The sequence below is a fragment of the Struthio camelus genome, chromosome W, assembly GCF_040807025.1.
Source record: "Struthio camelus isolate bStrCam1 chromosome W, bStrCam1.hap1, whole genome shotgun sequence".
In the NCBI taxonomy this organism is placed as follows: Eukaryota; Metazoa; Chordata; class Aves; order Struthioniformes; family Struthionidae; genus Struthio; species Struthio camelus.
In genome coordinates this window covers 24637147-24664423 of record NC_090981.1, presented here as the reverse complement: position 1 = coordinate 24664423, position 27277 = coordinate 24637147, and the positions used below count along the sequence as shown (strand labels likewise).

Here is a 27277-nt window from a genome sequence, read left to right as displayed (position 1 = left end):
AGCACCCTGAGCTTTCCAAAAACAAACAGCCGTATTACTTAGTGGGAGATTCACATTGCCAAGAAATTGCTTCAGATAGCTACCAACCCACCTAGGCAACAAATTTAGAAGCTGTCCTCCTCTCAGTTGAAGAGCGTGCATTGTAAATGGGTGTTGTGCCCTCTTTCCACCTTTCTTTCCATTAGCAGGCCTAAAAAATTGTAGCGTGACGTTCTCCAAGTTCTTCAGCTTTACAATTACTTATTATCTCAGTCACACAGCGAATACAAATTGGAAGCACTCGGCACCAGAACGAGCTGCATGTTCTCCTAGAAACACAATGAGTGTATGCCAAGAGCAGCCTCCAGCTGAGACAACCGGCGCACGCTCCCGGCATGCTCAGCCAGAGAAAGGCTCTGCTTGGACTCACCTGGTGCAGCGGCTGCCCGTGGACCACACTGTTCCCGCCGCGCGAGGCAAGCGCAGCAGGGAAGCAGGGCTGCACGCGAGCGCTGCTGGAGCAGCCGGTGCGGCGAACAGGATGCTGCGTCCCTGCTGCAGACGTGGGAGGGAGGCAGAAGGGAAGGAAGTTGCTCCCAGTTCAACTTGCTGTACTTTTAAGTGAAAAACCCCAGGATTTCAGGAGCCCTGCTGAGAACCGGGTGGGCTGACGGCCTGGCACCAGCCCCCACAGCCCCAGCTGGGGAGGAGGCAGTCCCATTGCGCAGTGCAGTGCCCTGTTTAGGTGGCCCCCTGCTTCTGGTGGCAGAAATGCTTTGGGCGCTTCTAAACAGAGTGGGACTGTAGGTGGCCAGCATGCTTGGTAGACGCGTTAACCAAATTCAGGCAAAAACCAGCTTCGCTGTCAGCAGGCCTGCTCTCAGCGCTGCCGAGGGAACACACACGGTCTCCCTCCGTTACACCTGCCCGCGCTACCCAGGTGCTATGTGCCTGCCTGCTGGGTAGCCTTAAAAAATCTCTCTTACTTTACAGGAGCTAGAGCCGAGGAGCATTTTCACCACAGCAGCACCTCCATCCTGCAGCCTGTTCGCCCGCTTTGAACCGAAGGACGGTCTGAGCGCCCCAGCGCGGCCGGGCCCTGCCCAGCGCGGAGCCGCCGCTGCCCTGGGCCGGCGGCCACGGGCTCCCGCAGAGCGGCTGCTCGCCCGCCGCCGCCACGTCTGAGCGCCCCCCGCTGCCCCCGGGATCCCCTCCGGGGCTCCCGTCCCGGCTCTCCCCCGCCGCGGGCGGGCAGGCAGGGCCAAGCGGGCCGAGGCGCGGCGCGGCGCTGCCATCTCCTGGCGGCGCCCGGGCAGAGCCGCGCGGGGCCAACAACGGCCGCGCCGCGGGAGGCCAACGGCCGCGCGCCGAGGAGCCAACGGCCGCGCGCCGAGGAGCCAACGGCCGCGCCGCGGGAGGCCAACGGCCGCGCGCCGAGGAGCCAACGGCCGCGCGCCGAGGAGCCAACGGCCGCGCCGCGGGAGGCCAACGGCCGCGCGGGCGGGCGGAGGGGGCCTCGGAGGGCTTTATCTATCTAACCGCCTGGCTGAACAACAAGGAGTCGAAGCTCTTCACGACGGGAACGGAAAACACGTGCTCACGAGAGCGCGGTCCTGCGCCCCAAGGCTCGAGGGGCGGCCAGGCGAGGCGCCGGCGGGGCCCTTCGGCCGCGACCCTCGCACCAGTGCTTTGAAGCGCGGGCACTGGGCACGGCAGGGCCCCGGTTCTGGCCTCCCCCAGCTCAAGGCGTCTCGGGCCCCGTTCATACCGGCTGGGTGCAGGCGCCGCCTCTCAAAGCCGAGGGGGAGCTTCGCCTTCCTAAAGGCCCCGCTCAGCCCGAGTGAAGCACCAGGCGCGCCGAGGTTGCAAAATACTTCGTGCTTCAAGGAAAAAGGGGTTTTAATGATTCGCACTTCAGGCGTTTTGAGACCCAACACCCTTCAGAACTAACTCTTCACGTATTTGTAGCCGTCAGGCTGCTAAGAAGGGTAGTTACTCTTCTGTCACTGACATCTAGAAGTGCCCTGCCTTTACAGTAGCTAATTTATATTTGCTTGCATCGAAACACGCTATTACAGAGCACTGCTTCTAGCCATGCACCACAGATTAATACACCTCTGCCACCTGCAAAGTCACTTCCTGCAACTCAGGAAGTGACTTTGAACAGCACAGCACCTTGATTACGGCTGCATGCTTTAAATTTAAGCAGGCATCCCGCTTTCAGCCTTTTCTGATCCCAGCCCCATGCCGATCGCGGCACCCCAAGGAAGAACGCACGTTCCTTATCCTTTTACATGATCTAGCCAACTTTTTCTTTATGGCGTTACCGTCTATAACGACATATAACAGAAAGGAGACAAATCTAAACTTAGGTTGTTTGTTGGTATAGACAGCCTTTCCCTGTTTTTTCCACAGGAGATTTTCAAGACGGTAGAGTGGGAGCAGACCCCAGGGACGCCACGCTGGGCTGGACACGCTGGGCAGCAGAGCAGCCCCAGCCCGGCGGGGGCTCCCCGAGGTGACACTGGCCCTGCGGGTGCCGCTGCCTCTCCCTGCCTTTCACACCAGGGATCGCCGCCTGGCCCAACTAAACCTTCCCCTAATAATTCGCCTCAGGCCCCCACCGTAGACACACGGGAAGGGTACCAGGTCCAGCCCCATCCACCACACGCAGCGGGCGTCTGTCACCAGTACCCCCACTCACCACCTCTGCCAGCCTTCAGACTGGCTGCAAAACCCAGCCCCAGCAAAGGGCTGCAACATCTGTGTTGTGTGTGTGACGCGCCGGAACATCACCAACCACCCAGAAACCGGCTCTGGGGCTTTAGTTTTAGGTGGTTCATGCTTCCAGCAGGTCTCCTGTAGCAGACTTTGTTGCTTACTTCTGTTAAAAATAAATGAACGCAAAGACAGTAACCTACGGCTTCTGAAGCTTACAGCTTTCCAGTATTCAGTGAGTGATTAAATTATGCCCTTTGAAAATGTAATGGCTTTGAGGAATAAGGGAATGAATATCTTCCTTCGCTAGAAATTCTGTTTCAGAAGGGTTTTCTGATTCTAATCTCTCCATCTCCATTTTGAGGATCTAACTGCTCTGTACCCACAGCAGTTCACTGGAGGTGTTGTGATTGCCAGATGCATGGTTTAATGACAGCAACTCAGTGGAACTAAGCTCATGACTTAATTATATTAATTTTCAGACCTGAAAAAAAACGTAGCTGCTTCTTCCAGCTATCCCAGCTGTGTGAACCAGTGCCTGCCAATTTTCAAATTAGGGCCTCTAACTGGAGGTCTGCAGGCAGCACAATGCTACAGAAACCTTGCTTTTCAGCTAAGGAAATACTTATTTCAAACTGAATCTGAATGCACAGGTAAAACCAGGATATTATGCTAATTGCCCAGAGCAATGATCTCAGAGGATAACAATCTAGCCATAAGCTTGAAACCCACCTGAACTCACTGTGTGTCAAAGGGTTATGTGATGAGAAGTAAAAGATACAGGTGTGAGAGGAGGGAGACATCAGACATTTTTGGAACATGAAGGCAAGCATTTCTTTGCAAGAATCTTGCTAGTTTTCATTTTAATATGCTAGGGATGGTGGCTGTTGTTAAGCTGAGATCTTTACCGTTCCACAACATCCATATGAGCAGAAACCTGAGTGCATCCAGTGGGAAGTTCACGTGGAATTGAAGGGAATATATTGTTCTTGGCTTCTTTCAGGGGTCTGTTCCTGAATTTATGAAGTTACTGAAACTCCATGATGAGGACTTGATGCTAATGCAAACAGTGTGAGTTTAAATTACTCTCTCAGACTTGGCTTGGTTCCATTTGCTTGGCTCTGTCTTTGAAGACCTTATTGTGTGGAAGATGTTTTGCAAGAGCAAGTAATCAGTGGATGTTTTGTCAGTAGAGTACACTTTCTTAAATATAGGAAAACTGAGCTTTTCTGGAAGGGATTAGCTATGGTTCGAAATGAGAAAGATTATCTGAAATTTTCTAATTCAGGCTCAAGATGTTCTATTTCTCTTCTTTTGGTTCCAGCAGTGGGGTTTAATAATTAAGTGCCCAAACCTAGGCTGCTTTGAGGACAATGATGTGATTTGGCAACCTGATGGTGTTAATGCACCCCATCCTAGAAAAGGAAGATTGGACCGATGAGTTTGCTCTGGCGACTGGTGGGCAGGTGAGGTTGTTATAGATTACCACATTTGGAGCCTGCATGGGTTTGCTTCTACGGGGAGGCTTTATATCTGGGGCTAGTTCACTACTACTTTCTGCATCACATCATGGGTTGGTACAGAAACACACCGACTACAAAATGTGTATTAGAGAAAGTGCAGTTTGTTAATGATAATTTTGCCAGATGGTAACTATACAAGAATCAGATGAGAGCTTGTTAATGAAGATGTAGAGAAGGACTTTCTTTCCTCTTCTGCAGATAGTTTACTATCCTGCAATATTGTTGCTTTATCACTTTGACAAGGAGAAAGCCCAGATATTAAATAAAACAACCTAACATTAATTGTCTGTAAATACTTCTGCCAATATTTGTGACAATATATTCTGCAATATTATATAGGCATTGAGACCAAACCTTCTATAGGAGTGGGAAGAGCAGAGGGGTACAAATGTTCTGGCCAGTAACTCAAATGTGGAAGAGGGAAATGAAAAATGGCAGGCTCCGGTATGACGTCGTAACGCTCACTAATTTTTCTGGAAAACTTCTGCCTTTTTTCTTTTCCAATTTGTTGACTTAGAGCTGTTCTCATCTGACTTTCTATTTGCTTCAGCTAGCCTTGGAACAAAGCCCACCTTGTAACTTCAACCAATCTGGGATGGACATGATTTGGCTTATTCACTCATGATATAAACATGTGTGAATGAAACCTAAGCCTGCTTTGCAAACTGGATAAATCCAGACCATGACAACCTCAATTTCTCGATTCATTTAGAAGTTCTTAATAGCTACAGGAAAGATCTTCATGCCAAAGCATATGTAATCCTTTCTGCAGCAGTCTTTCACAATAGAGATGCATTGGTTTTATTTTTAAATAGCGAGAACTTTATTACTACTTATGTCTTTTTATCATCCTCACTGTCCCTAGTGTCACGACAGCAACAAATCAAACAGCAGTGAAGAACATTCTTACTAAATCGGAGTTTGTCTTGTGAAAACTGAAAGAACTTCCAGCAGATTTCTCAACAATCTGGATAGAGGTTGGCCTTGCCAACCCAAATTTTCCATTGCAGACATGTTGTAAATGTGAGCAGTGCTGACCTCAACACTGAAACGCAGGATACTCATCCACTCTGAGCCTCACTGGAGTGCAAGCTTTCGACTTAATTTCCAACAAGTAGGTCTCTGCAGACTTACTTGTTGAACTCTATTTCAACAGGCTAAGTATTGCTTTGAGTAAAACAAGCTGACAAGAAGAATGTGTTTTTTTTCCTGGCCCTTTGCTTCTCAAAGCCTGTGACTGTCACTCTCTAGCTTTCATTTGCATTTTACATGCCATATGAAAGGGAGCGGCAGCCACAGGAGCAGTGGCTGTGCCATCATGTTTGCATTTCAAAGGAGAGGAATCATTTCCCAGATTTACTTCAAAGCAGTCGGCCCATGTGCCTTTGCATTCATGTGTGTTCTGTGGAGGACTGCAATGCTACCGGCAGTGTCTGAAAATACATTAAAGCCTGGGTTGGTCCTGTGTCAAAGAGCACCTCACACACTCTTAAATCTTGTGCCTCTCCCTTGAGAAGTAAACGGGCATTTGCGAAACTGCGGAGCCTATAAAGCGAAGCACGCACTGACTATACATGAGCTACCCAAAGCAGGCTCAGCTTGTCTCTCAGGAAGAGCTGCTAACGACTGCTCTGAAACCCCATTGCCCATCTTTCCAAACTATTTCAGTGTCTGCTTCTCAGCCGATACACTTTGATCACGCATTCTTAAAAACATTTCACCGTTTCCTCCTCGCTGCCTTGCTCTGTGAGCCAATCCCGCAAACACGTGCAACTCGCCCCATCGGTGGGCATATGGGGCGAGCGCCGGAAGGGACAGGTCCCTGCAGGGGAACCCGTGGGGCTGGTTGAGAGGGGACATGTGGCTGCAGCAGGGCTGCCCAAGCCAGACTGGGCTCAAACTAAGTTCAAGTATTCTCTGTAGCTATAAATAATGACAGGCAAGATGTCAACATTGTAAACAAGTAACTATTTAGTATTTTTTCCTTACTATACGTAATCCTTTTAGGAATGATCTGCAAGGGCATGTTCTGTGTACTGCTTCTCTAAAAAAAACTCTTTCTCTTTGCATTAACGTTAGAAATCTAGGTACTGGCTAGGTAGGAAAACTTGAAGAGAAGGAAAAAAAATAAAGGCGGAGACACTGGAAAGTCAATACAAATTAACCTTTCAACCCTGACTGCTCACCGCTCTGAACGAAGCCTAATTGCACGGAGGTGACGTGAAAGCAGCTGCCCCCTCCTCGTCCTCTCTCCCCGTGGGCCCAGCAGCATGGGCACGTCATCGGATCTGACCACCAAGCTCCAAACCCACCACCTGGGACCAGGCAGAAACGCTCCCATGGCCCTGAGGAGACCCTCCTCGAGGCCAGGTGTCCTGTCGTACTGGCTGCTCCCATGGCACGTACAGACAAAACCGTAAAAAAAAAAAACCTACTGGAAGATAAATTCATGTTTAAAGACTCTTGGAAATGTTTACACTGCAAATCCACATGATTTATGTTATTGCCCTTTGATTACAGTATTAATTAACCAAGCTAAGCGCTGTGACTGCCAGGCGCTAGCTGGCGCACAGGGAATTGGACGGGGCTGTGGGTGATGGCAACCATGCAGCGAGGAGCCTGGGAAAAGGCAGCAGCAGCCAGGGAGCGTTCCTGGCCTGCAGCGCTGAGCTCTCACGCTCACTGGTGACACCGGCAACATCTCGCTGGCTTTAATGGCATTGGGCGGTGAAACTGGATTAACTTCATTCATGTAATGCACTGCAGTGCACTTCCTCCCATGAAGTCCCTATCCCTTTGACTTGCTGCCCTTCGGGCACGGAGACACCTGCCTTTGCGCCTGCACACGAACAAACGGGAGGAGCAGAAGCCAAAGCGGGCTCGCTTTTCCATCCACAGGAGGACGGGCTTTGAAAACAGAAGCCGCCTTTTTCCTAACAACAACAACAACAACCACAAAATATAAACCATACAAAATTTAAAATCTGTGAACTAGCAAGTGAGTCATTCAGTGAGTATTCAGAAGAGAACTAGAGTTTGTGGAGAGAGATGCTTACTGGTACATGCCTTACTCAGTAGTGCCTTGAAAATGCCATTCTAGAAATCTTACATGTTGGGAGGAAACAAAGTATGCAGAAATGAAACTAAAATAGTAGCAACATGGTACTATAAATATTTTTTGCCATAACAAGGCCTAGTCTTATCTTTCCTCAACCTTATTTTTCTGTCTTAATAGTTTTCTGAAATGGACTCTTCTCTTTTCGCCTGCATGGCAGGAAGTCTGTGCAAGGAAAAAGATTTAATAAAGCCTGGAGCAAGAATGAATTCACACGTGCATGAATGCTCTGAAATATCAGAGGGTGCCTGATGCATACAATCTTTCTACAGAGGAAGATTCCTTTCTACAGATTCCTTCTACAGAAGGAAAGAAGAGACAAACCCAGCTAAAGTCCAGACAGGCTGCACAAAACAGGCTGCTTTTTCTAGTTGGATCCCTGTCCGTAAACAGGAGCATCTGTCTGTTAGGAAGGAGAGAAGCTTTCCTCCGTGCAGGGAGCTGCTGCCAGACACCAGGCTCCACCCAGAGGTGTCCTGCCTGTGACCACTGAACATCTCCACTACGAAAAGAGCAGCAAGAAGTACTAGGCCACTTTTCAGAAGAGCAAAACAAGCTGCGAGTGCCACGCTGACTCAGGGGAGCTAAAAGGTTTAAAGCTGCTGACAGGGGGGAAGCATAACGTCAGCGTTTTCAGGAAGGAGTCAAGAGCGTCTGCCTGCATCGGGGGTCCTACAGGACAAGTTGCAGCAGTCAGCATTCCTGGCTCTACCATCTTCTTTTAAGTCCAGAGAAACAACAAAATCATCCTGCCAAGGTGCCCGGTCACATCTCAGCTCCAGGTCCTTGTGCATCTTCTGCAAATAGCCCCTTCACGGAACGCATGCCCAGGTGCATATGAAAAGGCCTCTCTTCTATCATTTTTTATATTCTAAACAACTAGATGCAGTGAATACACTTGGTCCAGCAATATGCAAAACCATGAATAAGAAGGCCCTAAGAACAACTACTGCTATTAATTGAATGACTCATAGTTTTCTGATCTTCCTAATGATTTCTTTATAAGAAGCCAAATAACTTTGCAGCAAAAAGAGGCATATGCACATACACCCACATATACATGTATACATCTGTATATAGATAGGTTCAGTGATGAATGAAGTGCTGTTGGTTTTCCAGAGTCAAGTGGCTAGTTCCAACCCTTTGCAGTTTTCTTATGAAACAACTTCTTAAATGAATTCCTAATTTTGAATCTGCGTTTATTGCTTAACTTGGTTTTGAAGAAGTATTTAGGAGACAACTTCTTGAAGGAACTGTTTTCATTCCACTAGCTCAGGTATAGAACTAGTTCTATACTAGGAACAAGTACGACAACCCATTCAAATTGCATTAATTTGAACTCTACTCTTAAAGTTATACTGTAGGTCTTTAAAAAAGGTGTGTGTGTGGGGGGGGGAGATAGATAATAGATACCTGTATAACAATTCAGACAACAGTTTTTCCTAGGAGATGGCCATCAAAACAAAGGCATCTGCATGTTCCTTCATCTGCATGTTCCTTTTCCGGGAGGACTGCACTGAACCCCCTGCTTTAGCCTGCCACGTCACAGTGGCTTACCAACTCCAGAAACAGCTATTTCTGGACAACGCGTCAAGTTGCGCTGCGGTTATGTGTTTTTAGCAGCATCGGTGGGAACCTCCTCTGAATGCCCCCACCCAGCTTGACCACCTCATGCAAGAACAATCAGGCAAGGTCTCTGGAGAAAATAACCTTTTTGTCTCTTCTCAGAAACTTACTGTTACAGGATGAAAGGTTTCTATCTACTCAGGGCAGTTTCTCTCTGTCCCCTTGCTTAAGGGTTAAGGATAGCTTCTCCCCCTGCTCCCTTATCAGTTATGTTGTATGGAGGAGCAGAGGATACTGCTGCTGTAGTTGTTTCCAGGTCTGAGAGAAAAGAGCAGAAAATTCAATAGCTACAGCAAAGCAGAGCTGATGTGGGTGTTATAGAGTAGGAGAATGAGGGAGGCAGAATTAAATCAACTGGTAGGAAAAAGATTTGGGAGAAAAAAAATATTAAAAAAAAAACAAAAAAACCCAAATTATTTGAGCCCTCTACTCCTCCCTTATAAATGTCTTATGGGAAGAGGCAAGAGAAATAAAAGGGTTAAGAACAAGGACTAAGCCTGTCAAGCCAGGCAGGATAGCTAAAACAAATGGATCCTTTCATGCTAAGTTGGATTTGCCCAGTGCAATGTTTATAGTTGGGCAATAAATACACAAAAAGCCTTATTATTTTGCCAAGGAGCTAGAAATACCCTGCCAGCCAAGTCAAAGCCACTTCTTTCTAATTTGAGACTCCAGTGCAAACTGAAGTTCTCTCATACAGATGTACAGTTATATGGAGTGATGGGGTTTTTCTGAACCTTAAAATAAGCTTTCAGCAAATTGTTACTGAGCAGGAGGTAAGCCAAAGCCCATGCACCATCTGAATCCAGCCCTCATGGTAAACGTTTCAGGAAGTGCCAGAAAACTGCATTCATCTGCTGATGTGGCTCAAAGAATATTCTTTACCCTGAGTTTTTTTCCCCCCCAACTGCTTCCTCAGACACTCTTCTGTCGTGTCTTCACAGAGCTGGTTTTACTCAAGTTAAGCAATAAACAAACCTGTCATTTATAGCGTTGAAAAACATGCTTGAGGCTTGAGCTTAAATCGGAAAGTTGAGAAAATTCAGCAAACACCGTACTTAGTTTTGATACTCCTACCTGCAAGAGATGTCAGCCATTCTCTCATAAGAATGAAAGAAGTTACGTCTATATATATTATTTTTTTGACTAAGGTACAGCTTTGAGGCTCTTAAATCGCATTAGCACTGTTCACAGGACACTTCTGAATACAGTCTCCAGCACTCCCAGGTACCCACGCAGCATGTCTGAAAGGAGGAACCCACCAGAGGCTGGAACTTGCAAAGCAGTTAACTGCCCAAAACATCAACCCTGAAGTCTCAGAGACGCAGATATAAGCCCTGGTACCAGCTTTCACAGTTACAGTTCAAGTCAGACAAGGGCTTGGGTCCATCTGACCTAAGTCAGGGCACTTGGCTGAGCCAAGCACTACCAGTTTCCTTCATAAGGAAGGGGAAGGCTCCTCTGAAAATGCCCAAGAGCCCACCTCCTTCCAGATACACATTTCCCTCTGCAGACAGGGGCAGGAGCCTTGGGCAGCCAAGTTCCTAACAGTGGCATCTTTAAGTAAGTGCCTGCTGTGGCAACCAGCCCAAACTACACTCCTTGTTCAGTGGAAAACTAGAGGTACTTACCTAGAGCACCCCTCAGTGGGTACATGGGCAGACTTGAGAGCCAAAGCCTTTTGCACGGAAGAACAGTGCTTTCTCCTCCCAATTCACCTGTTGTCATCTACTCTTAAGAAATATCATTTCAACAGGGGTGCTTTAGAGCTGGGATGTAATAACATGAAAAACCAAACTACTGGATTTTCAGCTTTTATTTAAAAAAAAAAAGTGACATCACATTTACATTTCAGAATATTTTTAAACAAGGCCTTCTTGTTAAAGCTTTAGATATTTAAGAAAAAGGGTCTACATGATTCACACCTGCATGGAGCTTTGCAGATCACACAGTAATCACCAAACAGCTATATTGCACAAGGATCCACACAATACCACACCATTCTTAGCTTAGTCTACATTGTAAAGTGCTGTTTTGTAGGAAGAAACTTGGTTTGGAAAAAAAAAAATATCTGGATAGGCAAGTACCGTTGAACTGCATTTTGAAGAGATGACACTTTTCCATTGTAGTGAAAAAAAAGCCTTTGCTTCTGACAATACGTTTTGTATTTAATAAATTGGAGTAAGCACCATATAGTACTGTAATGAATGTGTCCAAAGTATTCAAGTAACACCAAATGCCAAATCAATTTTTAAACTCAGAGTGAGATAAATACAGACATATCAAAACCTAGATTAATGTTCTCGTCAAAGGATGAGCTTTTACAGTAGCATCAGTCTCTGTCCAGTAGAGTAAGTAATTGCATAGCTAAGCACATCTTAAATGAATGTGAGGTAAGGCGAGAGTAGAAAAAAAATAAAGAATTCTTCATCCCTCACCTCTGTTCTCAAACCAGATTTAAAAAAAAAAAAAAAAAAAAAAAAAGAGTGAGTCTGAGGGACTCTTAGTATTTAAGACAAAGTGTTTACTTTACAAAGATTTCATTAAACAAACAGTAATCAACTGCTACATCCTAGGGATACCAATTCAGATGTTTCCAAAGAATCTCAGTGCAGAATTGTGGAATGCTAACCGTGACATAAAATGTGCCATTTAGACCAGTTTCTGAAACAGAAGAGTCAGAAGTGACATGTATGATACTCATCCGTAGAAAAAGATTTGTCTGGTCTGTTGTTCCCAGATAAGTCCAACCCTCTAAAATCGATAGGTTTAAGCTTATACTAGATTTGGTAGATATATGGACAAACGGTGATGAGAGAAGACACAGCTACTGAAGAGAGAATCCTGCCTCCTGGGTCTATTTGACTTTACTGAGCTCACACACAAAAGGATGAGTGATCTAGTCAATATAGTGGACTAGAATTTGAAAGTTTTCTGTGGTGGATTGAACTATTCATGGGTTAATAAACAACAAAGAAACAAAAATGGAAGAAACAGTAACTTTTAAAAATGGAAGGAGATTTGCTGGGTCTCACTACAATTTAAGTTATTCGAGATATTCCTCAGTGATCTAGGAAAGGAAGCAAACCAAAAAGGATATTTGTGCTACCTACAAAATTACTCAGCAGCAATCAAGTTTAGAAATGACTGTGAAGAGCTGCAGAAGGCCCTCAGGACTTAAGTCCCTAGAAAAACTGGCAGTTGAAAGTCAACATTAATAAATACAAGATAACGGAGTGGGGAAACCCTACATGTGCATAGCTTGTGTAGAACTCATCATTAGGATCATGCAGAAGAACCTCTGAAAACACTAGCTTGATATTCACTATCAAAAAAGACAATCACAGTTTTAGGACCGTGGTAAAAAACAAAACCCAGCACCTTGTCAGCCTTCACAGTAGCAGAGTGTGTCCGTACGGAGCGCTGCTCTACTTGGTCTTGAAAAGTGAGAGAAGACAACAAGAGGGGCAATAGGATGCTCATGAGCACAGAACAGTTTCCGCGCCATGAGTGACTAGGTAGGCAGGAAATGTGGATATAAAAAAAGGAAAAATGAGGAGGGTGTAATGGGAAGGAAAGACTATGATAAAGATCTATTATACAAAGAAATAACGTAAAGGACGACTAGTGACAGACGATTTGCCATTTCTCCTGCAGGAGAAGTCCCAGGAAATACCCACTGTTTAAAAACTGCTGCCTAAGTCTATCAAAGTATTTCTTAGACAAGCACACAATTAAGCTGTGGAACTTACTGCCCCACAGTATTAGTAAGGCAAGAGCATTAGTGGCAAGACAAACACGAGAGGTTGCCTTTGCTGAGCCTATCTAGCCCCAAGAGGGCTATCACACTCCCCTTGGGGCAAGTGACTCTTCTGCCGATTACCAGAGGCTGGGAGTGCGCGGCAGGAGAACAACCCCTCCACATTGCCCTGTTCTTATCTTCCAACAGTGGCCGCTGGATGGAGGCTTAGGAGAGAGGACCCTGGGAGAGGCAGACTCTAATCTGATCAGCATGACAGTTCATACAGCAAAGCATAGCTAAGGTTTTGCATTATGACCTACATTCATTTAAGTGTATTGTGATTTTCAGGTCCCATTTCTACAACTGTATACATGCACTTAGTAAGCATACTTCATACACATTCATCAAGATGGGCCACTATACCCCAAAATCAGAAAGCACCAAGTATGTATTAGAAACGTCCTTCACTTTAGATCCGTATTTTTCACAATGCAAGCTAACAGTGCAAGTACTCAAATGGATTTTTAGACAGATTCCTTCCAGACAGATGCAAACACTACTACCCGATACAGTTTTGAACATGAGAGGAACAGAAATTTGAACAGAGACACCCTTTAAGGCAAAACGTGGGTCTCAAAACTTAATCAGTGCATTTTTAACATTCTTACTAAAAACGAGCCTTTATTAGATACAAAGTTAACTTATAAAACATGTATTAACAGAAATACCTGAATTTAAAAGTTCGCATTTCATTACTTACGTTAATAACTCATTTGCTTTTGCCCACATACCAGGTACTATTACTCATACATGCAAGAAATTCAGACTTCACACTCAGAAGTCTGATGTTTAAGGTCAAATTGCACTTTATTTACTTTACGTAGCCTACACTAAAAACCTGGAAGAGCAAAGAAACTTACCATTATGCCACCAACTATACACCAGGTGTCAGAATTAGAGTTTTAGCTTACAGTCACACTAAAGGTACATGAAATACGATCAGTTTTTAGTTTAACCCTCTCCTTCCAAATACAACCTAAACATTCAGCTGCAGTTTTGCTTTCTCACTGCTTTGTACTTGTGCAAGCGTTACTTAGCACTGCAAGGCCCACCCTAGTGGTGCTCAGGGGTTAGTCAGAAAGCATTTGACCGCTCAAATGCATTCAGGCAGATTTCTTAAAGGAGAATGGCAATCACACACTGTCGCTTCGACTCCAATAATGCAAAACCAACTATGTAAGGATTTAAATTACTTAAAAGGCAGATTTCCACCCCGAGGAGTAGTTTTGGTTGCTAGTCAAACTTCTTCCCAACTGCCTCCCCCTAGGAAGGAAGTCTGCGGAGAACAGCATCGCACAGATCACAAGAAAGGCAGGAGAGTTGCTGGAAGAACGTTTCCCGCTTGTAGAAGCAACTGGGCCGTTTGTTTAAAAAAACATGACCCAAAGGCTTGTGTGCAGCACTTAAATATGATGTAATTAATTAGGACTGAACGCTAAGGCAGAACACCTCTGCTCTCATTTTCCATCTCAAAACAGCAATGGGAAAAGATCACTAGTATTATATGTCATCTTGGTACTCCAAGTAGTTTGCTGCGATGGCTTCCTCAAGATGAATTCCTGAGCCACCCATTAAAGCAAATGCCGGATACATTATTCCAGAGCAGTCCACCTGGCGCTCATAAAGGCATTTCATATGATCTGCATCGTAGAATCCAACCTTGCCTTTGTCATAGTCAAGGCAGACCCCTATACACGATGGCATGGGAAGGATTCTGCTCGCTGAATCTTTGGGGGCGGCAGGTGCCTTGGGGATAAAGAAACTTTTCATGCCTAAAGTGACCAGTGTAAAAGGCTGGGATGATTCAAAGCAGGTATCTTCACTCCCACTGTCATGACCACTGTCTTGTTCGTATCTAGAATAGAAAAACAACCATTTGCTTTTATCAAATCTAAAGCATTACCAGCAATTTAAACAAGAGAAAATATTTTTGTAAGAAAGACAGGTAATACCCCACAAGCACTCAGAAAACCTCGTGCAGAAAGAATATACCTAAGCCAGACAGAAAGATGCATTTAGTAGTTGGGGAATGCTCACTTGGAACACTTCAAACAGAGTTCATGCAGGTGAACGCTAATGAGGATGCAACCAGAGACAGTTTTACAAAGGAGCTCAAACTGCAGATTTATCTAAAAACATACTTGTGAAAGGTAATCTGTAAGGAACATTATAGGAAATAAGTTAACATGCATAGTAGTTTAGCAAATATGACTAGTCACTACAGGCAGGATATGTTTTACTTGAACATATTTACATAATATGAAACAAGTAAATATGTTTAACGTTCTTGTTGTACTATGAGTTTTCCGTATCACTGCTGTGTTGTGTTGTCTTTTAAATTCACAACACAGCATATTACGTTCCAAGTTTAAAAAATAATTTGGACTCTTTGGGGAGGTTTCCCTGAACTCCTGTTCCTAGTTGGTGACTGGGGGAAGTCCGTAGCCAGATCTGTTCTGTCTGCAATGTTTTCCCTACTTTTTTACCAAACGAAGGCAGATCAAAGAAGCATACAAAGCCATCATTCTTCTATGCATACAATTCCTAGGTGGGGTTTGGGTTTTTTTTTTTTTTTTTTTAAAAAAGATGTGTGTCAGTTAAGGGTTTCTAGATATTTGCGTGAATAAGAAAACAAGGATAAGGAAGTCAGGATTTAATTTCTCGCCTTACGAAAAGGCTCTGTCTGACCTTAAGCAACTCAAAACATTGGCATTTTTACAGTTTTAGTACGTCTTATAGGAGGAAGCCAATGCATCTGTTAGATTCCTGAAAAAGCTGCAAATCCCCAGGGTATACTTCCTCAGCCTGCAGTTCCTAGACACATCCAAGTTTACTAGAACTGTAATTGAGAGCTGGAAATCTTTTTGCTGCATTGTCCATTGTACTTTGGTTTGTGCCTAGTATCACCCCAGTACAGTCCACAAGAGTATAGCCTCAGATAAGCCAGTGACTTGGAGTCTACTGTGAAGAAAGCTACCACGAAGATAATAGAGTGAAAACACTGAACCTCAGAAGGGCAGGCAAACCTAGCACACTCAGGGAATTAAGGCAGGGTCTACCTACTGATGATTAAACAGTGCCTCAGTCTTGCAGCTATGGATTTTTTTTTTCCTTCTTGCTTTAATTTAATTTAATATCTTGACAAATATAGGAACATGATTTCTTTCTCCAGAAAAAAGATAAGACTCCAAGTAACTAAAGAGCAGCTGTCTACTAATGTTTGGGAAAACAAACCAACAAACCCAGCCACCCCCAAAACCAAACTCCCTCCCTCCCCAAAACAAAAACAACCCTGCATGCACCAGACCCTTCCATCTACTTTCCACTGATTAGGGTGCATATTGTTTACTGATTTAGACCAGACTTCCTCTTAATTTATTTTTTAAAAAGCCATCTGCTTATGTAGAACATGTATTACGCAAGAATCCATAATTTACCTTGGGCTGGTCACATCACGGGGATTATGGAGCCATTCCTGTATCTTGGCGCTAGACGCAACTCCCACTTTCACCAGGTACGAATGGGCTTCCACATGAAAAGCCCAGAAATGCTTCCCTTTGGCAATCCCAGTGTCGCCAATGATATAATCCAGGGTTGTATAACAGCCAACCTGTATGCGTTCAGCTCCTAGCAGCAGAGGAAATCCAGCCCTGCTTTCCACGGAGTTTCTTCTTGGGTTCAGCAGGAGATGTTCACTGTTGTACCCACATTTATCATCAAAAAGAAAACTAAAAACTGAAAAATAGTATCCCAAAAATTTACCATTAGTTAACAATTTGGCCTTCTGTGCTTATAAACTACATTTTAAACACACACTGGCATTTGAAATTCTCACTTTTGAAAGCTGCCAGGAATGTCACACAAGCTAACATAGTCTCAGTATACTAAGGAACCTGCTTGTTAACAATACTTGTATACATTTATGCAAATGGATACCAGGAAAAAAGAAGTCTGAGAGCTTCTAGAAATCGCCTACAATTTCTCATAACATCTATAGATACAAATTCAGCACTTTCTGGACATAAATGAAACGGTACCTGGAGCTGGAGGTGTATGCAAGATAACTTCTCTGCTCCAAGGGCTACAGATGGACCCTTTGTATCCTCGGACTCTGAAGGCATAGCTGCTGTTGTTATCAAGATCTGATATTATTTTGCTCTTGCTGCAAACTTCGATCTCCTGCCACGTTGCACTCTCCTCATCTTTATTAAGCTTACGATACTCAAGGACATATATATCAGCTGAGTCTGCTTTCCCAGGATATTCCCAACTGATCACAGCTTTGTTGTACATTTTACTCTGCTCTTCATTGATTTCTGGTACCTCTAGACCTGGAATGCCAGAAATTAAGGAGAAAGAAAAAAAACCCTAAGTTTAGATATATGTTGTTTTAGAATTAACCATATAAGCCATTTGTACAATGGATACTGCGATGAATTTAAAAAAAAAAGTCTGCCTCATGCAGTGAGGATGGTTCTGTTCACGTGCCAAAATAAATCCTTTATTTTCTGCGTTTACTTTGAAAGTTGTCAGTATTACTTATTTTTGCTGGCAAGCCACAAACCATACAAAACCCAGTCCTTTTCAGTCACGGAAAGACAAGCTTCTAGCAATACCAGGCAGGTATTACTCAACTGCAATATTTTGGAAGGCAACATAAACTGGCACTGAAGATGATGGCATCTTAGCTTATTTATCAAAGCTGAAGCTAGCGTTGCTGATAGGTAACGCCTTGTGTATCACTGAGAAAGAGGAAACAACGCGAGTCAAAAGGCGCATGACAGAGTTATCTAACTGCAGCCCTGCATGATTCTTGCCTCTTTTTAGAGAGAGCCTTACAGGCCCCGAATCAAGAAAGACCTGCTGCTCTCGCACCTTACCATTGGAATAGAAGGACAAGTCACCAAGAACCTCTTCTTGCTTGGCTACATCCACCACAAAGTCTTGAAAAGAAGTTTCCGCTGCTGGCCTGAAGCTCTTCAAGGACTCAGTAGCTTTTTGGATTCTGAAAGCACAAGGATGAGGGAAGAGAGAAGAGGTAATTCATATGTACGCATTTCTTAAAATAAAAATGTTAGGTTTTACTTTAAAAGAAAAGTCTTATTTTCAGGTAGTTACTGAAATTTCCCAGGAATTTCTGTCTCACCAGACAGAGCTTAACCACAGAATTTAAATGCCTTTTGTACATCAATGTAAAGATAACGAACAGATAACAGTTCAGATGGCAGCATCTGAACTATTTGGGGCATTACGTTCAAAGAACAAAACAGACGTGAAGTGCTAATGGAGAACAACTATTAAGATCAAAGAGTTTAAAGCCAGAACAGAACTACAGATTAACTTGCAAATTCCTGATGCAATCTCTGAGCAAAGAAATGCATCAGTGAGCTGAATGGACTGCCCTTATACTGCAGTTCTGCTAAGCAAGGCTAGATGTTGTAGGAGAGAATCCCTTCTGTGTGCCATTTCTTAGCATGCACTGGAACATAGTAATTTCTACAAAACCCCACCTGGACCACCTATGAACCTCTGCAAATACAAGGTACTGCATGGAGAACTTTGCTATCAGAAGAGTACGCTTGAACAGGCATCCCGCACCTAAAATGGAACAGACTTAAAATACCTGACATGAAGTTGTTTTGCTGTTTGAACAAAACAAGACTGATCAGTTTCTTTGAGCACTTCTTGAGCATAACCCACAAGGCCATTATTTTCCAGAAGACCTTGATATTCCTCTATTTGGGTTTGTAGTTTTTCCAGCCTTAAGTTCTTAGATGCTTCAATTGCCCTGAGAGCTACTGATCTCTTCTCTTGCAGAACATCGAATAGTTTGTCAAAATTCTGAGATGCTTCTTCTTTAGCTCTCTCACCATTGCACTAGGAGGGAAGAAAATACATTTGAGAGAGATTCCACGGCCCTGGGGCATGAGTACAGAAGCATATTTAAGGTTTTTCAAAACATCATAGCGCTCTAGTCATCTGTTTGGCAGACAAGACTAATATTTTCAGTTTTTAACACCACAGTAAAGCTCATATGAGCAACACTGCACCCCAGCTAGTAAGCACTTACTACTTGAACAAATGAAGATTAAGAAAATATTCCTCTGATTACTTCTTGAATTATGCAGGACATTCCTCTGTCTAAACAGCTCATGTAGAATCACTTATAAAAGCAAGTCAACCTCTGAAGTCTTCATGTCTCCAAGAGCCGGGCGCTCTTCTAGCTTCCCTAATTATCCTGAATCAGGAGTCAAATCCATTTTCCCACATATGCCCTCAGAACAGCAGGCCCATCTCTGACTATGCCCTGCATCAGGAACCACAAAGCATAGGTATGGTCTGTATCAAGATATGGACAGGGCTAAGAGCTCCCACCATTTCTGTGCACAGAGTTTTTCAGCTTGGTGTGAATATGCTCCCCTGCTCTGGGCGTTCTACAGGGAGTTTTTGTGCTCGATTCTGATTTTATTGCAACAGCATCTCCAATTAAACAGAGGGTATAAATTGTGCAGTGCCATTAACACCCAGAGCTTTAACTCTAATCCGCTTCTCTTTGGTTAAGATATCACATAAGCCTTATTTCAATTACATTTACAGTAGCACCCAAAACTTCCCTTTCTGGACAGACTGCTTATGTTGCCCAAGTTTCCCTCACCATCAGGATTACGCCGTACAGGAGACAAGTGCGATTCAATACTAACACAAGCTACAGAAATTATTTTATTGACTAACTGACAAAAAGGATTTGAAACGCTTTACTGAGAACAGTGCAAGTCCCTGTTGCATGCCTTCAAGGACCATCCCCAAGCAATAAGCAAGTCATGCTTACCTCTGTTTCCTTCATCAGGAGACCCAGCTGAGAGATTTGACCTTTTACCTGGCTCTCCTTACTGATGAGGTATTCTATATCTTTTGAAAGCTTCTCCTGTTAAAATACAATAGCAAGCTGGCAGAACACCGATATCCCACTCAAACCAGTGCAGGTAAGTTGTCCGGCTAGGGCTCGGTTTGTCTAGTTATAAGACTGAAAAGCAGCTACTGGTTATGAAAGCCAACGCTGCAGAGACCTGTTGTTCAGTGATGGACGATGACTGTGCCAAGCAATCAGGCCCCTGTTTTGAGCAGGGCTAGGAGCAGAGGCTTCTAACGCCAACACGGAACAGCCTAAGTTGGCCCTCTCTTCCCCAGCCACAGGAACCATCCTCTCTTAGACTGAGCAACACGAGGCTTACGGCCATTACCGAAACTTCGGAAAACGCTTCCTCAGTTATTATTGACTCCTTCGCAATAAGACTTAGTAGCAAAATAAGTGGTTTGGAGCACTAATATTCTGAGTGCCTCTGCACTTCCCTACCTGCAAAAGGGTCAGCAGCAGTACAGGAATAGCCTGGTAAACAACAGGTGAGGAGGCCAAGGAGCACAAGGGAAGCAGGGTTGGGTTTTTTTGGTGGGGAAGAGAAGAGCGAGAAAAGGAAGAAGAGGAAGTAGCAGCAATCATTCTCTAATAAACAAAGCAATGCTTGCAAGTCTTCCCTATTCTACTATGCTTAGGGAATTAACAGACACAGGACTTCAGAAACATATAAAGTCCCAAAAGTTATTTCAGATTCAATTTTATCTGGAGTGGTTTTAAGGTGGTTCAAATGTCATGGAATATACAGTTGCTCAGACATATGCCAAATCACACTAATACACACATTACCAGATGTTGCACAAGAGCACACCTCATGACTAGTTCAGTGTCCTCTAAATACACATTCTGGCTTTCTGCCAGAGAGAGTTTGCCCTTACACCAGAAGCTCAGTACTCTTCCCCTTCTTAAGGCCAGATCAAACAATATTTACTTTTACCTTAAGGGTTTTGTAGGCCGTGCTCATGGTTGTTACTCTATGGTTTGCATGAGATCCACCCAGTTTACAAAGATGACAAACAGGCCTTCTGCAAATTTCACAGTACATGTTTACCCTCTCCATTTCATGTTCTGGGCACATCAAAATCTGAAAAGACAGCAGAGAGAATGCAGGTGTATTTCCAAAAACTGAGGTGCTCAACAAACCATTAAAACAAACAAACAAACAATCCCACAGCAGTATCCAGGTCCCTCACTGGATTTTTATATTCCGTTTATCCGCCATCATTATATATTTCTGTGCAAGCAATATTCAAGGGATGAACATACACGGTTTCAGCGAGGTTTACATTGAGTAAAACTGTAGCAACGTCCACGTACACACCGCATGGCGCGCACGCTGCTACTGACCTTGCTGATCCCCGAGTTTGTTTGCATACCCCACGCTATCACAGTTAACTAGCTCCCTGGCACTGCTGCTCAGAGTTGTAAATGCAATACAGCAACACACCCCACCCTGTTAAACCAGCTGAAAGGGCTATGAACTACTTCCGAAAGCCAGGGTTGGCTTAATCCAGTAACGATCTAAACCTAAACTAGACTCAAATCAGCCACTTAGCCCATTGCTCTTGGAGCAGCAAATAAAACACAGCCTCCAACATCAGTCACAGTCAAATTAAAGAGAAGGAGCCTAATTCTTTTTTTTTTTTTGTCTGACTCCAATTACAAGTTGTTCATATCGAGTGCTATTTTCAATATCAGATTAAATGGGTTTTTTGGAAAAATCTGCTGTTCACTAAAAAAAAAAAAAAATCACCTTTCAGAATTGAACAAGAGGGAATAATTGCTCAAAGAGAAAAATGCAGTTCAGCTCCAAGCTCAGATAACAGATAAACGCATCTCAAAAGAAAAAAAAAAAAAAAATCCATTGCCCCCATTCCGCCTCATTCCACCCCATTCCAGAATACTGAAAGGCAGTGTTTGGGACCATCTACTCTACGCTATCACAGAAGAGCTCTTGAAAAAGGTTTTCAGCTGCAAGCCAAGGAGAAGAACGAGCAGCAGTACCATACAGGTCAAAACAGTCAAGCCGTTTTACCAAAAAAAAAAAAAGACAGGAAAGAACAGAAAACCAGAAATTTGCTAGTAGCATAAACATGGACACACCAAGCTAAAAACGCAGGCCTTCCCTAAAACCAGCTCTCAGCCCCTAAGTGTTCCCTTAGGCTTCAATGAACAGGGTAAACAGATGAGTCTCACAAGCACCTTGGTACAGCTGGCTATCATTAGGCAGAACACAATAAACTATTCTGCTGCCATTGCCTACTGGATTATGGAAAGGAAGCTTTCCTGAAAGTCAGCCGTGCAAGTAGACACCTCCAAAAAACTGCAGTCGCTGTTAGTCCAGGGAAGTCATAATTCCACAGCACTGTCTAGCCACCTCAGTAGAAGCCATACATTTTTATTCACCTCCTCATGTGAACACGAATGACAAACTGCAGGCTAGAGACAGAAGAGGTCAGCAGATTATCTTGTCCAGTCCTCTCATATTCAGGAACAATCGGTCCAGTATGCGCCTCTCCCATCCCCAGCACACATGCCACAAAGTGCTCTCCAGTCTGGTTTTCAATTAATCAAAGTGGTGACTGGGAACATTGTGTAGGAGACTAACAAATACTCCAAGCATTCAATTCAGGTCTTAACAGAGCAGTGTAATGAAATATGCACTTTTTTCCTCATGTTAAGCTGAAACACTCCTCAAAAAGATCTCTATAAGACCACAGTAAAGCTCAGTTTGCTGTAGTTGGGAAGCTTTTATAAAAAGCAGTATCTGTAGCTGATGTATCTCTACTATGACTTTGCTGTTGTTGAAACAATACCTCTGTCTTCACATATAACTTTAAAAAGCCAGAGGTCCCATTAGCACTTGGTATAGCAAGGTTAGGATGATCAAAACTACTTTTCCCTATTTCACTCTGCTTCAACAGAATTTAACTACTGACTTTTGTATGTACCACATGTTGGTAAACTACAGGAAGATTAAGTTTAGATTTAAGAGCACACAAAGATTTGGTATTTTGAAATAGGCACTATAGAAAAGTTTGTAGGGAGCTGTAGAGCATTTCAGATCAACAGCCGTGGGTAGAAGAGAGCATACACACTTTTAACACATTTTTATCCAATAAAGTGGCATTTTACACAGACAGATAGCTGTGTGCTAGCACATTTTAAAGTACTTCAAGCACGTGCTTGTTATTAACTGCAATGAACACGACAGACCCAGAAAGAACTCCACTAAGTGGATTACTGGATGCTTATTATATACTGGCTTACTAACTCTCGAGTCTCAAGTTTTTCCAGCCTCACCTACAAGAGAACATCAGTCAAGCGCTTCTCGCACATAGCATAACTTTAATTTAATTTTAGTTATCTTAGCTTGAACACTTTATTAGAGGATACAAACATGAACCTAATTTTTCAAGCCTGAATTAGCAGTTGTGCCAGAGTTGAGCCTGCTTACTTGAGGGGAGAGAGTCTAGGATTAAAACCAAGAGGAGGCCCAAGTGGGAGCCTTCTCCAGAACTGAGCTCATTTCAAGTCAGCTCTGCAGAAATTTTAGCATTGATTGAAGACTTCAGTAGTCCTTACTTTTGAGAGATGTGATTTTTTTATTCATGAACAACACGAGCAGATTTTAACTCCAGAGCCCAGGTAAATCTTTACATCTATGTTCTAGTCTTCTGGGGGAGAAGGATCCATACAAAGTTTCCTGTAAAGTCAAGCCCACACCTATAAAATGCCTGAATTATTTCTAGTTCTAGAAGAGCTGAGGTCTAGTCAGCTGCACAAGAGGGTCCACTTTTGTATCAGCTTAAACGTCTGTTTTGGCTTACAACAAAGTTGGTTCATAGAGAAGCTGAAGAAGAGCGTAGTATTGTAAAACACTCACCATAAGAGGAGGCAACATGGAGCAAGAAGTTTCATAAACCCAAATCAAAACTCCCTGAACACCAGTACTTTGGGTATTTGTAGGACCTTCAATGGCACGGAGGTTGTTGGGCCAGTGCGTGCTCGGCTCTCCCCAATCCAGCGCTTATCTGCTGTGGGGCCAGACAAGAGCTCTCCTTGGGAGGAAGCCTGCGTACAGCTGACATACTTGCTTGCAGCAAACAGACTCTGGCTTCATGCTTAAAACCTTTGCTCATGCCTCACACTATATCCCCTCTAATAACAGACCTAAGCAGTGTGCTAGAAAAAGCTTCAGAGGACTGCTTCGTTACTGGGAGTACTTTGAATTGAGCTTGCTGCGTCCCCCTGCACCGGAACCACTCCCTGCACGGGACCAAGAGCTAGTATTACAGTAAGTAAGGCCAGTCCCCTCCAGAGAGCTCTAGCCCCAAGCCTTGCTGTCACAAACAAGTCCATGAAAATCAGCCCAAGGCTCTCTCCTCCTCACAGGCCACAGGGCATGCAGCAAACGCAGGGACATTAAGGCCTGCTGTGGTCTTTTGTTAGAGATGGCAGCTGTGACAATTGCCCCTCTCCCGTAACTTCAACTCAATAGAGCACAACCATGTTCTGCATCAGCTTAGCAGGAGAAACAAAGTTAACTAGTTTGCAGTCATTCTGTTTTCCCTGAATGCAGAAGCAGCATGAAAAGTAGGAAACTAGCCATTATGTTTTCTTCTTCTGCTACAGCTAAAAAAAATAAAATAAAATAATGGGGTGTAGCAACAGTGGAGCCTTGAACTCCACCTCCTGCTACTGGCAGATGCACAGAAGGAGAAAAGAAAAACGATGTTCGGCTCTCCATCAAGCTCAGGCAAAAAACATCTGAACCTGCATAAAGCTGGGGAGAGGAAGGTGTTTTCTCCGTTTACCACACACACATAGGTCCTGCTTTATCTGAGCTCTAGCGAAAAGCACTACAATTCTGGTTGTTCAAGATCGTTAAATCTTACAAAAGGACAACAAGCCACAAATAACACAATCCATCCCTCAAAGTAAAAAAATCCCTTTTTCTAGCGTCTCCTTCAGATACGTTTTCTCTGGACTTTTCAGCTCCAACTAACCTCAGCATCAACAAGAACAAAAGCTGTTCGCTCAATAAATAATAGCACAAGTCAGAAAAGCAACAACGACCCTAAAAAGCAACTACCACTGCACAGATGTGTCTGCAAGCTATATCCAAATGCTGCACTATTATTAAGATATACACTTACCTTGGGTCTGAAGTTGGTGGTTGGTCCTACGTACTCATGCTGAGCTTTTACAGTTCCCCAAGGATGGTATACTTTGAAACATTCATTGCAATAGCTGGCACTGCAGTCCATGCAGCTCTTTGTGGATTCTTGAGCTGGAGGTTTGCAGAAATCGCACATAATAGCTGTGGCTGCCCTGGCTGCCTGCCTATATCTTTCCACAATGGTTTCCAAAGTAAGGTTTCGAAATAAGCCGCTGATGCCACGTTCTCCAAGATCAATATCATGCCGACAGCCAGGACAAGGAAACATAGTCGTTCTAGGAGTCAGTGAATTGCGTTTTCTGCCTGTATAGACAGCAAATCCTGGTTTAGTAGGAGCATAAACAGAAGAGTTTTAGACGCTTTAGGGACACAGGAATTTATGAACCAATCCCGAACTATTTTAGCACATCATCCAAACCAATACAATACTAACTCATATGCATTCTGCCAAGCCAAAGAGAACAGATTTGCTGTTACAAGGCACTGTAACGTTTGAGTACAGAGACATTACAAACTACTCTAAGACTTAATTCCACGTTAAGATGAATTTAACTGTTCCAATTCTATCATCTGCTTCCTTCCTGCAGTTTTGTTTCTTGCAACAACGCTGTGCCAACAACGCTACTCTTCTTCTTCCAAGCAGGCCCTGCATTACCAGGCATTGGTAAAAAAAAAAAAAAAAAAAAAAAAATTGCTCTTCTGTTCTGAAGATCTCACCATCTCTGCGCAAGGTGTGGAAGAGCATGGCCTAAACTTATGGCGAGTCACTTGGGACCAGTTACTTTAACTAGTCTGAGGGTTTACACAGGAACAAACTGTTTTCTTTCAGAAGCCTAAAACACTCCTATGACAATTACATAGCACGTACAGCTTCAAAAAGCACTCCCTTAAGAGAACATTCTGGAGATCCTGGCCTAGTTTTGGATGCATTCAAGTTGCAGCCATTTTTAAACACTAAACATGTACTTTCCAGAAATCGTTTAGTATTAGGCTGCCTGGCTGCCCAGATACACAGTCATGGCTTGGTACCATGTTCAAGCGAAGGAGGCTTATTCTCAGAGTGAGAATAAATAGTTATTCCCCGATGAATATAGCCAATTTTGAGGTCCTAGAAGTTTGCTTTGGCTGACACAAACTTATCTTGCTTTTCCCAAGAGGAGTCATAAAAACAGCCAGCATGAGAACTAGGTATTACCGCTATGAAATGCCAACCAAATCAGTTAGTCAAAACATGCTGCAGCTGACTTGGCCTTGATAAAGAACTGCTAACTAAACCTGTACACAAATCAAAGGGAACCTCAACACTGAGATGAGTGAATTTGAGAGATTCCCTTACCCTGAGGCAGGGAACAAGGGATCTGCCTGATTAAACAGAGCAGGCCTATCGCTTTTTGTTTTACAAGGGCATTGCAGAGAGGTTACGTTCCCACCAAACAGCTACATGAAACTTTCTCCTCCTCTCCAAAATAAGCCTCTCCAAGGCTCAAGTAAAGCTGCAAGCTTCAAAAGCCCTTGGGACTTGTTCTGAAATGGCTGCTGTAGACCCAAAAGCTCTTTGCTGCTCAACGTCCTCAAAGCTACGGAAGAGGGAGTGCATCCCCCATCTCATTCATGAACTCAAGGGGAACAACAAAGAGGGGTCATTCCGGTAATTCTGAAGCAGTCTAAGCCAGCATTTATGCCTAATATGTATCCTCTCAGTTCCCCACGCAAAGAAACAAAAAAGCATCCTCCAACCGGAGCACAGTTTCAAAATCCCTTTGAGATGAGTGCATGCCACTACAACTAATGAATCTGTAAACGGAGGTGTGACTTAAGAGTGCATACAACCAAATTCTTACCGTGCTGAAATGGGTTCTTAATTTTAACAACAGGAAATTGGTTCTTATCTGTATTTAGTGAGCTCCTCTCCAAAAAAAAAAAAAAAAATGAAGCATCAACATTTCTGAAGCGTCCTTGGACATTAGCCAGAAAGACACTTGCCTCATGCTTTTCTTCTATGGTTGCTACAACCAACCCTTTAAAGCCTCCCTTCCTATCATGCACTTCTCAGCCTCTTTAAAAACACTCCCATAAGGAACTCATTCCTTTACAAATCTTTGAAACGTGCCCCATGATAGTTATGCATGATTGTCAGAAAAAAAAGCCTGGCTAAAAAAGCCAGAACCAGAGCAGGAATAAGTATGTACAAGCTGATAGTCTGAAATTCAGCTGGTCTTTCACCTTTCTGCAGGTCCTGAGCAGAACAATTAGATCATATTTACAGAATGCAGTAGTAGTAGCCCAAGTCAAAAGTATATAACTCTCTGGCTAAGGGAAGCAGAGATTTTTTTATTTTTTGGGTACTTACTTGAAGTCAATTAATAACCCAAACTGCACATCCTGTAATACCTGTAACTTGGCATATACAGCAACACAC

The 27277-nt window shown here is 43.8% G+C and overlaps 1 protein-coding gene across 4 annotated transcripts in view; it reads right to left on the bottom strand.

Moving 5' to 3' along the window:
- Positions 1–10758: 10758 nt before the first annotated feature.
- The window catches only part of LOC138064159 (E3 ubiquitin-protein ligase TRIM36-like), a 33557-nt gene continuing 17038 nt past the window's right edge, over positions 10759–27277 (bottom strand). For 2 of the 4 annotated variants that reach the window (XM_068925552.1, XM_068925554.1), the window contains exons 3-10: positions 24836–25179; positions 20614–20760; positions 19593–19688; positions 18387–18640; positions 17644–17768; positions 16801–17094; positions 16201–16498; positions 10767–14618 (exon numbers count right to left, since the gene is read on the bottom strand). In XM_068925552.1, the coding sequence (XP_068781653.1) occupies positions 14264–14618; positions 16201–16498; positions 16801–17094; positions 17644–17768; positions 18387–18640; positions 19593–19688; positions 20614–20760; positions 24836–25179 (1913 nt within the window). In that variant the 3' untranslated portion in view covers positions 10767–14263. Of the gene's footprint in view, positions 14619–16200; positions 16499–16800; positions 17095–17643; positions 17769–18386; positions 18641–19592; positions 19689–20613; positions 20761–24835; positions 25180–27277 lie in introns of all 4 variants that reach the window. The other 2 variants (XM_068925555.1, XM_068925553.1) reach the window with 2 other exon arrangements.